Source organism: Anguilla anguilla, chromosome 17 (assembly GCF_013347855.1).
Source record: "Anguilla anguilla isolate fAngAng1 chromosome 17, fAngAng1.pri, whole genome shotgun sequence".
NCBI lineage: Eukaryota > Metazoa > Chordata > Actinopteri > Anguilliformes > Anguillidae > Anguilla > Anguilla anguilla.
The window spans coordinates 22,469,383-22,481,808 of record NC_049217.1 but is presented as its reverse complement, the minus strand read 5'-3'; the positions used below and the strand labels follow the sequence as shown (position 1 = coordinate 22,481,808).

The window sequence follows — 12,426 nt, the reverse complement described above, 5'->3', positions numbered from 1 at the left end:
ATCCTGGGAACCAAATGATAGCCTCTGATTGGTGGAAAATGAAACTGTTCATCGGGACCTCAAAATGGTCTGATCGTTTCTTTGTTTTTTGTTTTCTTGTCCAGGGATATTGCGACATTGTATTCACTCCCACGTGAAACGATGGCCTTCTCAGGAAGGTGCCTAGAATAAGTGTCTAAGTAAAATGTTTTTGCAACCCAACCCTCTAATTCTATTTCTAAGATTTTGAAATGTAATCTGAGGGGAAATCAATAGCAATCACTTTGCAATGCAGTGGATAAATGGGATTGTCCACCTCGGTACTGGAGAGCTGCTGGGTGTGCTGCTTTTGCTGTTATTCAGTACGTGTTTGTTCAGGTATACAGTTATAACTTGTTTCTTGGGTCCGCATTTGTTGCTGATTTTGAGGTGACACAAAGGCCCAGCACTTCCTGTGGCTCTCCAGGAACAGAGTTTGTCACCTTTGGTTTTGAGGTATAATTCATTCTTTCTTTAATGATTCTCTTCTGTAAGCTATAACAGTGTACACGGCTCATAAAATAGAAAATGTTTAATTTAATTTTTGAAATTGTTCTCATTGAATTGAACATGACCAGCTTGCAGAAGCTACTTCAAGGGGACATCATTTGCTCATGTTCAATTCCATGGAAAAAAAAGAAAACAATAAACATACTCAAACATACTTGAAACAATACATGCATAAACACTGGCTTTTAGACATGGAGTATGTGGCTCAAAGTTTGTTCACTTAAACAGGTCCTGATATCTTTGTGTTGACAGGGGTATATATATACACACAAGAGACCACAGCCCTTATCATATCCAGCTACAAACTCTTTGCGCCTTAAAACTTGATATCCTTGGTCGCTGGCTGCTCTTGGGATATGCTCACCCCGTACATAAACATGTTCAGAAATAGGAGCGTATCTAGGAGAGCGCTAACAATATGGATTTCAAAGGGCAGGTTCAGCTATGCTATTGAATTGCTTTCAGAATTCAACCGGTGAAGTAACAAAGAAGTAGTAATGTGTTTGTGTTGCCTACTTTGGTTCCTTTGGTTACCATTGATATTTTTTCCCTCATGTTCGGTCACTCTTTATTTATTTTATTTATTTAGTTTCCATGAAATAGCTCTTTTCAGTGTAGCAGCCTCGAAATAACCTTGCGATAGATATTAACGGTGCAGCTTTGGGGTTATATATGGTCCCTGCATACCTACTTCCTATCACTATGATAAAGGCCCTGATGTTACTGAGGTTATGCAGCACGTGTAGCTGCTGTTGCTCTCATTGGTCTATTAAAGGTAATCGTACACTTCTGTGGAGCGCTGCGAGGGGCAGATCAGGTCACACACGCGTGTGGAACTTCAGCACACGCGAGCCGCGCGTGTGGAACTTCAGCACACGCGAGCCGCAGCGAGCGAGGCGCCGGCCTCTCCGGACTGACGCTGTTCTTCCTCCCTCTGCAGAGGAGGAGGAGGAGGACGTGCTGACCTCCATCCTGCGCGACAGATCTCACATCGAGGAAACGCTCAGGCTCGCCTCTGAGGAGCCAGCCGGCGACTATGCAGGTATTAATATTGTTATTATTATTATTATTGTTATTGTTATTGTTGTTGTTGTTGTTGTTAGTATCATGTTTGTATTCATTTATTAATATATCTATGTGTATATGCATTGTTTTTATTTATTTTTAAAAATAAGTATTTGTTGTAACTTATTATTTATTAATTTATTATTATACTTTCAGAAAAAAGGTTAATTTAATTGACCACTGAAAACTTTGTAAACTGTGCTTGTGGGGAAAAAAAAATATTAATTACAATTCATTGAGAGGTAAAAGATTTAATCAAAACGTGTCTTTCATTTTAATTCAAGTGTAAATTAAGGGTTTTGTTCGTATTTTCACCAAAAGCAGTAATTCAATTCAAATCAAACTGTGGCTGTGAAGATTAAAGAAAAAAACACTATTTTGAAGTCAAACTTAAGAACAAGTGATTATTGATTAAAGGCCAATGCTATTGGCTAATTTGGACTGAATCCATGTCAAAGTGCATTAAGTAGTGGCTGGTAAAACTGGCTTGAATAGCGGTGATAACCACACTGTGTGAACAGGCACAGATGAGCAGATGTGTAGGGTGAAATGCAACAGTTCTCAGACTGATTTCGGATTGGGCGAATTGTGGTAGAATGGGAGAGAGCAGTTTTGGACTGGTCGCCATTATCAAAATCCACACACACACAGGTATACACACACAAACACAGACACACACACATATGGACGTTTATTTTTTCTGTTGCTTTTGATGTTGATCATGTGGCCGCAGAGCCAGCAGGTCAGTGAGTCATTAGTGCAGTGCATGTGTGGGTCAGGGCCAGCCCAGTGACAGGGCCTTGCGTTCCCACACCCTCCATCTTCCCGCCAGGTTTACTCGTCTGTGTGTGTAACGAAATGTGTTCAGCAGATGAGTCAATGGTCCTCAAGTTGTTTGTTCCTTTCTCTTTCGCCCTGGGCGGTCTGCCACTTCTTTCTCTCTCTCTCTCTCTCTCTCTCTCCCTGGTCTACATTCTCTCCCTCTCTTTTAAAAATGATCTTTTCCTCTGCATTTTTCTTTTTCCCTCCCCTCAACCTCCTTCTCCCTTTCTGTCTCTACTCCACTCCATCTCTCTACCCCATCTGTTTGATTTTATTCGCTCCCTCCATCCTATCTCTCCTTTTTCCCTCTTTCCACTATCACTCTCATTCTTCCCTTCTACTCCCCTCTACCATCTGTCCTGACATTTTTTCCATCTCTCTATCTCTTTATTCCTCTCTGTCTCCTCTCTCCGTCCTCCAGCGGCTCTGCAGAGATTGCGTAAGATCTACCACTCCTCCATCAAGCCCATGGAGCAGGCCTACAAGTACAGCGAGCTCAGGCAGCACGAAATCTCAGGTACAAGCCCCGCCCCCTTCCCACTCCACCTCAGGTACAAGCCCCGCCCCCTTTCCACTCCACCTCGGGCACAAGCCCCACCCCCTTCTCGCTCCACCTCAGGTGACTTAGCGAGGCTCTGCTTCTCGTTGTTTTTTTTTTTTATTAGTCTCCTTCTTCATCCTTCTGTTAATGTCTTGATCTGCTAGGTTATGGTGAAAAAAAGAAAGAAATAAATAAAAACAATCAATTACCCTGAGCTGGATAACACACAGTAAGCCAACTCTAGCACGTTTTGAAGCTGATGTACATTATCATAACATAAATAATTCTATATTGTGTCTGTACAGAAGAAAGAAAAAAGAGTAAAAGGTTTGGGTATTTCATATAACTATGGACACACACACACACACACAAAACAAAAATTGCCCTCCCCGCATTTTCTAGAATAAACATGGCCTGGCGTTCTCTATCCTGGAACAGGTACTGTATCTTTCCTCTCTCTTAACCTCTTATCTGTTCACACAACTAAATTCCAGCCCACGTCAAAATGTATTTGCTACTTGTCTTTACAACATATTTTGCAATCTTGCACATTCTCCTATTTAGTCTGATTGCCAGTTCATTAGTTTTCTGGCGCCTGCGGCCTGGCTGGACGTGGCTAAGTTTCTTGTTAGCGGGAGGGAAGTTTCTTTATCAGTGTTCCCTCACAGCAATTCTCCGTGCTTGAAAGACAGCTTGCCCCCTGGTGGTGCGGTGTAGTACCGCATGCTTGTCACAAAAGGTTAAATGGACTCTCAGTGTATCAGGCTGGTCAGTGTGTATCTCAGGCAGGCGGTAACTATGACAAAGTGTCTGTCAGCCAGTCATGTTTGTGTGTCAGTGTGCCTGCTGGCCAATTTGTTAGTATGTTTCTCAGATAATCAGGGTTTTTGCCGGCAATCAGTTAGCGTGTCTCGAGTAAATTAATCGCAGCAATATTTTCACCAGCCAATCGGTCAATGTGCCTCTCATCCATTCACTGGGCCTGTTATTGTGTCAGCCAATCAGGGCCCTGGGCATGTTTGACACATGCGGTCAAAGATGTGTTTTGTCACACCCTGGATCAGTGCACATCACTGTTCATTTCATATCTTTTCCTGTGGTCCACTCTGTTCTCCATCCCTCTTTTTCTCTCCTCTCTCTCACCTTTTCACGCACAATACCACTGATTGCCTCGGGTTTCTGAAAGGCACCAGGAGCCAGCTCATCTGAGGATAGCTGCAAAACATGGAACTGGAACTGAAGATTCCAGTCACTTCAGCTCAGCTTGAAATGGCTGGAACTTCTGTGAGCCCAGAATGTGAAATATGATAACTGATTACATCCAGTCGTATGACTGGAAAATTGAGTCTTTCTGTTTTTTCTTCTCCCAGATTATGGGCTCCTTGTGACAGTGTGAAACTTTAGAGAATCAGGGGAGAAAAACACTGAGTTTCCTGTTCTGTCCCACTGTCAACCCACAGTCAAATCACAGTCTTCTCACCTCACTATACAGTACATATCCAATATGTTCAAAAATATATAGACTACCTCTTTGTGAACTTCTCTCACTCACTTCTTGTTTCACTGTCTCTGTCTCTTCTCCCCATTTGTATCATATCTGTCTCTTTGTCTGTGTATATACAGTATTTACTCATATCTCCAATCTGTCTCTCTGTCCCTCTCTATCACTCTCTTTCTGTCCCTGTCCTAGTTTCTCACATTCTCTCTCATTCTCTCAAAGCTCCTGACTGATTGCCTACCTTTCTCTCACTTTCTCATTCTCTTTTCTCTTTGCTCTTTCCATTTTTTCTCACCATCATCTGTCTTTGTCCACCTGTCTTTTGCTGTCTTCTTTCCATTGTTCCTCCACCTATCTTTACCTCTCTTCCCCTGTCTTTCCCTCCCTCTTTCCCATTCACCTCTCTCTTTTTCTCTCTTCTCTACACCTCCCCTTTACACTGCGTCTGACTCTTCTCCTTCCTTCCTCCCCTCCATCCCTCCCACCATCTAACAGCCTACCCTGGACGAACCCTGGGGGCATCAGCTACAGGTGGGTATGGAGGGGAGGGCGACCCTGCTGTACATGCATGAGGTTTACCCCCTGTCCTTCTTGCCCCAGATCCACCCCCCCCTCCCCTCCCCACACATTAGCCTGTTAAAGCTCATCATCTTCAAACTGTTTGTCTCCGCCCCATGACTGGACTTGTGCAGTCACGTGACATACTTCATTGTTTCCTGTTTCCTGCCTTTGGGGAATACAATGTGTACACTGGTTTTCATTCCAACTGCCTTTCTAATTAAACAGGCCTAATGGTTCCATTAATCAAATCCCAACTTCAATTAACTTGATATATATTTCCAGAAATTCTGGTTCTGTACTCAGGGCAGCAATTAACTTCAATGACTTAAATTCAAGTATTAATTAATTGGTTTAATTAGTTGCTCTCAGTCTTCACTCAGTCAAGTCTTACAGATATTCGATTGCATTCAATTTGAATATGTGTTTTGCGAGTGGCAAGATACCCGCCATAGTAGCGTTTTCTGTCCTGCTGTGTCGCGCCTGTTACCGTTAGCATTCCTCAAACAATCCATGCCGTTCACAGCAGACGCCCGTCAAGGGAGGCTGAATCCAGCTCAGCTCTCAATTAACGGCTTAATCAAGCGCTATTGATCGTGGGCCCTGTAAGAATGAAACCCAACATACACAGAGGACTCCCTGGAGCACACTGGCGTAGTACTGGTGTTCTGCCCTCTGTGTTACCATAAGCCATTCATTGTAAGTGAGGAGTGACATGCTATATTTATGGTTGCCCGTTCAAATATACACAGATTATGTGGTATTTAGTGGACAAACAACAAACGTCCAGAAAGCAGCAGTTTGAATTCAGGACATGTTCATAAATAAGGCATATTGTATAAATAAACTGGATATGAATTTTACAAATAATGGCCATTTTAGAGAAGCTTTTTTATTTTCCTACAGAATTATAAATATACCTCATGTGGTGATTTTTTTTTTTTTTTAGCTTTGTGACCCTAACATGGCAGTTTTAATGATGAAATCTAAATCACGTCATTTTTAGTTTAACAGATTTTTACAAATGATATGGCCTTCTATGGCCCAAAATTTGAATAATTCATACATTTTGGTAGGTATATATGCTATTTTGTCCATTCTGGTCATTTTTTTGTGTGAACAATATTTTTTTCATAAACAAGCGAACATGAAACAAAAATTTTCTCCTCTCATACATAAAAGGTGTCACACAGTGACACACAACAGCACAACTATACCTATTCTGTTCATTTTTCTGTTTTATTTTATGTACTTTACTTTTGTGGGAAATATAAGTTATTGGAATGATAATTTAAAATTTTGTACTAAACAGAATTATTACAGTGCTTTTTGCACAATGCCAATTAAACTTGGTGAAAATCACTGGGAAAATGTTTTTTTGCTCTCTGTTAACTCAATTGTTTGCTAAGAGATTTGTAAATGACTCTTAATTAATAAACACACTTATTTACTTAATATTTAACTTAGTTTAACTTAGGAGATAGAAGGCATTCAAAATATTGATCATTACATTATACTAATTTGAGCAGATCATCTTACCCAGAGCAACTAAGAGAATGAGAAGTGCATTCACCAGTCAGTAAACATGAACCTCTTGTCATGTGTCTTTGTCCCACTGCTAAGGAAGCTAAGCAGTTTCACTCAAAAGTTAATTATTGCTAATAATTTAAAATAAAACCTCATTGAATTGTTGGCTTGGATGTTGGGAGGCTAAGTAAACACTTAGGTAATTAGTCAATGCTTGCAATGACCATTATTGGAAAAACTTCAAACAAATATCATGAATTGCTTTACAGATACCGTTATGGAGGGTATCCATTATTCATTTAGCAGACGCTGTTATCCATATCAAGATCTAGCAGCTCGTTTGTATTTACTCAGTTCACAGTCAATTTATACTGCCGGACATTGTTCTGAAGTAATTCAGGTTAAGTACCTTGCTCAAGGGTACAACTGCAGTGCCCTGCCAGTGAATGTAATTTGCAGTCTCTGAATTATGAGCACAGCACCCAGACTACGCTACACTGCCATCTGCATTTAACACAGCTTATTAATTCATACTGCAGGATATTTAGTGAAGCGATATTGTTGCCTGGGGGGTATAGCAGCCACCCTGGGGATCAATGGTTTCCTACAGCCTTCTGATTTCAAACCCTTGTGGTCTCATGTCTGAATTTCTGGCAACCCATAAGGAGTGGGGTGGGAGGACTCCCCTGTAATGTCACAGAACTGTTGTCTGTGATGTGTGTGTGTGTGTGTGTGTGTGTGCGCATATGTGTATGTGTGTGTGTGTGTGTGTGTGTGTGCGCGCGTGCGTATGTGTGTGTGTGTGTGTGTGTGTGTGTGTGTGTGTATGTGTGAGGCTGGACTGGCCTGTCAGCTAGGTGTAGTGTACTGTGGAGAAGGGTGTGTCAGAGGACAGGGGGTTGATGGGATACACATGAGGATGTGGAGGTGAGGGTGGGGGCATAGTTTGGGCTTCTGACACCTCTGACACACACACATCCCTCTACTAAATGTATAGTCGGGCCTGCCAGACCCAAAAAGCAAGAAGCCGACAGCACTTCCTGTCAGCCCCCCCCACAATCCCCCAGATTTAAAAAGCGAAACCAAAACTGTTCACTCCAGTAGTCTAACTACGTCTGTCTCTCTACCTCCTCTTCCTGACTATTTCACCTCCTCCTCCTCCTCCTCCTTGTCTTGCACTCGAGAGCTGCTCTGTGCCCCCACATCCTGTCCGTCCGTCTGTCCGGCTGCAGCGCTCTGACGCCGCTTCGCCCGTGATGTCATCAGCCGTGCTTACCTGTGATTTGCAGCGGCGTTGTTTTCTGCCGAGTGTGCCGAATGTTTCCAGTGGCCTCTCCCGTGCGAAGAAGGAGCATCCTGTGTGGGGAAAATAACAAAAACAAGGATCAAGGACTGCGCTACATGCCGTGGAAAAAATATCTATTACAGCTTCTTTCATATATGTCCATATGTACATGTATTGCGCACTGTATTATGAATGGACATACAGTATATTCTTAAATGTGTTTCAACATATATGCATATTTGCACATATTCATTCATGGAAATAATTATAGGGAATAAAGCAAAATATTTTATGTAGCAAATAACCATATTTCTTAAATACACACGTCGATATACATACAACCTATGTCAACACATACATATTTTGACATATATTGTAAATGAATTCTTTATTGTTTTAATGTTTTTCCATGTACGGATACATGCTATTTCCCATAAGCGCTCGCTAACTCCCTTTTCATTGCATGGCTGACGCAGTGGGTGAATTTGCTGCCCAGAACAGACGTGAAGTCTAAAACACAATACCCCGCCAGTATGTGGCTTCTCTTGAGTGCTCAGAAAAAGGTTTCGCTGCAGTAAGCTCACGGAAATGGCTTCAGCTGCAACTCATCCATGATTGTTTATCTTTCCCCCCTGCTTTATCTGATTCCGTCTTTGCTGTTGAGCTGAACTGGGCGACGGTAGCACATGTCTCCTGTAATAATGCTTCGGTGACATCTTTGGGTGTGTGAAGCAACTGATAAAGGAAGACGCCTTTCCCCTTGACTGCTTCTCACCGTGCTGTGGACGGGGCTGTCCTCTGATTCCAGGGAGCCAGGGTTTCAGGACAATGGAGACAGAAAGCATGATGGGATAGCTTTCAGCTTTTCTGTGAAACCGGGTGCAACACTCCTCTTCCCTCTGACTCTCCCTCCCTCCCCCCCCCCTCCCTCCCTCTCTGTCTTTATGTGGCTGTAACACTCCTCTTTTCCTTACAGATGGGGAGATCACCTCCAAGCCCATGGTACTGTTTCTGGGTCCCTGGAGCGTTGGCAAGTCCACCATGGTCAACTACCTGCTGGGCCTGCAGGATTCCCCTTACCAGCTCTACACAGGTAAACACACCTGAACACACCCTCACCTGTAGGTACTACACAGGTAAACACACCTGAACACGACCTCACCTGTAGGTACTACACAGGTAAACACACCCGAACACGACCTCACCTGTAGGTACTACACAGGTAAACACACCCGAACACGACCTCACCTGTAAGTTCTACGCAGGTAAACACACCCGAACACGCCCTCACCTGTAAGTTCTACACAGGTACGCACACCTGAACATTCCCTCGACTGTAGGTTCTACACGGGTGCACACACAGGAACACCCCCTGAACTGTAAGTTTGACACTGGTGCACACACCTGAACATTTCCTTACCTGTAAGGTACTGCACATTAACCTCAATACCTCCTTGCCTACTAGTATGAAAGAGTTGCCTGTACATGAATGCACACACCAAAATTACATTACATTACATTTATTTGGCAGACGCTTTTATCCAAAGTGACGTACAAAAAGTGCATTTCATGGTCATAGACAACTGCTAAACACAGGTTCAGTAAGGTACAATACTTATTTTGTACAGCTATTTCTAGCCAAGAACACAGTTTAGTTCACACAGTGAACACTGTTCAGACCTAACCTTTGCAAAGCCAACTAGGCAGAAGAATAAGCTACAGTATTAGGACAAATACAAATTACCAAAAAGTGCTGGGATGGGGCAACATGTAACAAGTGTCATGAAAAGGGGGGGGGGGGATTTAGAGTGAAATATACAGCGTGGTGGTGGTTAGTCTAGGTATAGTCTGAAGAGATGAGTCTTCAGGCCACGGCAGAAGATGGGTAGTGAGGGGGAGGTTCGGAGGGGGACGGGAAGTTCGTTCCACCGCTGGGGTGCTAGGGTGGAGAAGCTCTGTGATCCCTTTGGGCGGGTTGGAGGGGTTACAATGCGCCCTGCTGCCGCAGAGCAGAGTGGTCGAGCAGGCACATAGAATCGAGTCATGTCCTGCAAGTAGACGGGGGCTGTCCTGTTGGCGGCAGTGTAGGCAAGGGTCAGGGCTTTGAACCGGATCCTGGCAGCGACCGGTAGCCAGTGGAGTGATCGCAGCAGAGGAGTGACGTGGGAGAATTTGGGAAGGTTGTAGATGAGTCGGGCAGCGGAATCATCTGTAGCGGCTGTATGGCACAAGCTGGCAGGTTTGCAAGGAGAGAGTTGCAGTAATCAAGGCGAGAGGTCACCGTAGCCTGGACGAGCAGCTGGGTGGAGTGCGTCGTCAGGTATGGTCGAATCCTTCTGATGTTGTACAGAAGGAATCTGCAGGACCGTGATGTTGCCTTCACCCAAAATGGCTTCACCCAACAGCTGTACACAGATTAAAACCCATTTCACTCCCCCCCCTCCCCTCCCCAGGCGCTGAACCCACTACCTCTGAGTTCACGGTGATCATGCACGGTGAGAAGGTCCGCTCCATCGAGGGCATCGTGATGGCAGCCGACAGCTCCCGCTCCTTCTCGCCGCTGGAGAAGTTTGGCCAGAACTTCCTGGAGAAGCTGGTCGGCATCGAGATACCCCACAAGCTCCTGGAGAGGGTCACCTTCGTCGACACGCCCGGCATCATCGAGAACCGCAAACAGCAGGAGAGGGGTGAGAGCAGAGGGGCGGGGCTAAATGGACACGGGGGCGGGGTCACATATCACAACAGCACGTCTGTAGTTGGTGGAACAGAACAAATCTGATCAAAAATTTCTCCCTCACTCTTTCTCTCTCTATCTCTGTCTCTCTTTCCCTCTCCCTCGCTTACTCTTCCTCTCTACGTCTGCCACCTCAGGCTACCCCTTCAACGACGTGTGCCAGTGGTTCATTGACCGGGCGGACCTGATCTTCGTGGTGTTCGACCCCACCAAGCTGGACGTGGGCCTGGAGCTGGAGATGCTGTTCAGGCAGCTGAAGGGCCGCGAGTCCCAGATCCGCATCATCCTCAACAAGGCCGACAACCTGGCCACGCAGGACCTGATGCGCGTCTACGGCGCCCTCTTCTGGAGCCTGGCGCCGCTCATCAACGTGACCGAGCCGCCCCGCGTCTACGTCAGCTCCTTCTGGCCCTACGAGTACGCGCCCGACACCAGCCGCGACCTCTTCAAGCGCGAGGAGGTCTCCCTGCTGGAGGACCTCAACCAGGTGATCGAGAACCGGCTGGAGAACAAGATCGCCTTCATCCGCCAGCACGGGATCCGCGTGCGCATCCACGGCCTGCTGGTCGACCGCTACGTCCAGACCTTCAAGGACAAGATGAGCTTCTTCAGCGACCCCGAGCTGGTCTTCAAGGAGATCGTGGACGACCCCGACAAGTTCTACATCTTCAAGTCCATCCTGGCCAAGACCAACGTCAGCAAGTTCGACCTGCCCAACCGCGACGCCTACCGCGACTTCTTCGGCATCAACCCGGTGAACAGCTTCAAGCAGCTGTCGGCCCAGTGCTCCTACATGGGCGGCTGCCTGCTGGACAAGATCGAGAAGGCCATCACCAACGAGCTGCCCAGCCTCCTGAGCAGCATCTCCTCCGGGAAGAGCCCCGGCCTCTCGTCCTGCGAGGCCACGGGCTGCGGGGAGAAGCCCAAGAACCGCTACCGCAGACACTGAGACGGAGGAGAGGGAAGGAGTGAGAGAGGGAAAGAGTGGAGGGAGAGGTGGAGCGGTGAGGTGGGGGAGGAGAGGGTAGAGGTGTGCAGGGAAGGATGGATGGTCCTCACGGCTGACCTCCTCCGTCCCCTGGCCCCGCCCCCTCCCCTGAATCCCATGATGTCATTGTCTGCAGGGATGGAGGTTCTTTGATTTTATTTTTGTTGTTCTTTTCTTTTTTTCAGAAGAATGCGGGGTGTGAGTTTGGGGTTCTAAAGGAAGGAGAAGGGGTGGAAAATTAAGGGTGGGGGTTGGGAATGGCTGAAGGGTACGGGTGTTTGTGAGGTGAGAGTTTCACAGGTGAGTTTAGTCAAGTTGAACTCCCTCCTCTCTCCCCTGCAAAGCAGTACAGAACTGTCGACCGGTTTGGAGAAGAAAAAAAAATACATGTTGAAAAAAAAAATAGTTGAAACGAAAAAAAAAATTGTAAAAATATTTTTAAGTGAAAAATTATGAGACTTTAACAGTCTGTGCCAGCTCCCTTGTATGTGAATAAAATGGAGAAAAAAATGGAAACAGTAGTTTGACAATTTTTGTTTGCAGTTTTGTATTCAATTTTATTTCCGTTTTTTTTAACTGTGTAGGGTTGGTATGAAACGACAAGCCGATTCACTGAGTTCAAAATTTTGTATTTATTGTTGTTGCTTTTTAATGTGTCTGCAGTTTAAGTCCTTTTTCTTTTCATGAGGAAGATTCAGACTTTCACATACAGCCCTGAGAAAAATTAGCACACAAAACTGCTACCGGCCTCAGCCTCAGCCTCAGCCCACTGTTTACTGCAGCATGCCAGGCTATAATGCAGAAATTAAAACTACACGAGATCCTTGTCTTTCATGTTACAGTTTATTTATTTACTTATTTATTTACATTTATTTATTTT

The 12,426-nt window shown here is 45.1% G+C and overlaps 1 protein-coding gene across 2 annotated transcripts in view; it reads left to right on the top strand.

Moving 5' to 3' along the window:
• srl (sarcalumenin) overlaps positions 1–12,062 on the top strand; it is a 31,999-nt gene extending 19,937 nt beyond the window's left edge. Inside the window, exons 2-7 of one of the 2 annotated variants that reach the window (XM_035398751.1) lie at positions 1,469–1,570; positions 2,837–2,932; positions 4,950–4,985; positions 8,801–8,917; positions 10,278–10,511; positions 10,696–12,062. In XM_035398751.1, the coding sequence (XP_035254642.1) occupies positions 1,469–1,570; positions 2,837–2,932; positions 4,950–4,985; positions 8,801–8,917; positions 10,278–10,511; positions 10,696–11,507 (1,397 nt within the window). In that variant the 3' untranslated portion in view covers positions 11,508–12,062. The remainder of the gene's footprint in view (positions 1–1,468; positions 1,571–2,836; positions 2,933–4,949; positions 4,986–8,800; positions 8,918–10,277; positions 10,512–10,695) is intronic. The other variant, XM_035398752.1, reaches the window with a different exon arrangement.
• Positions 12,063–12,426: the final 364 nt, after the last annotated feature.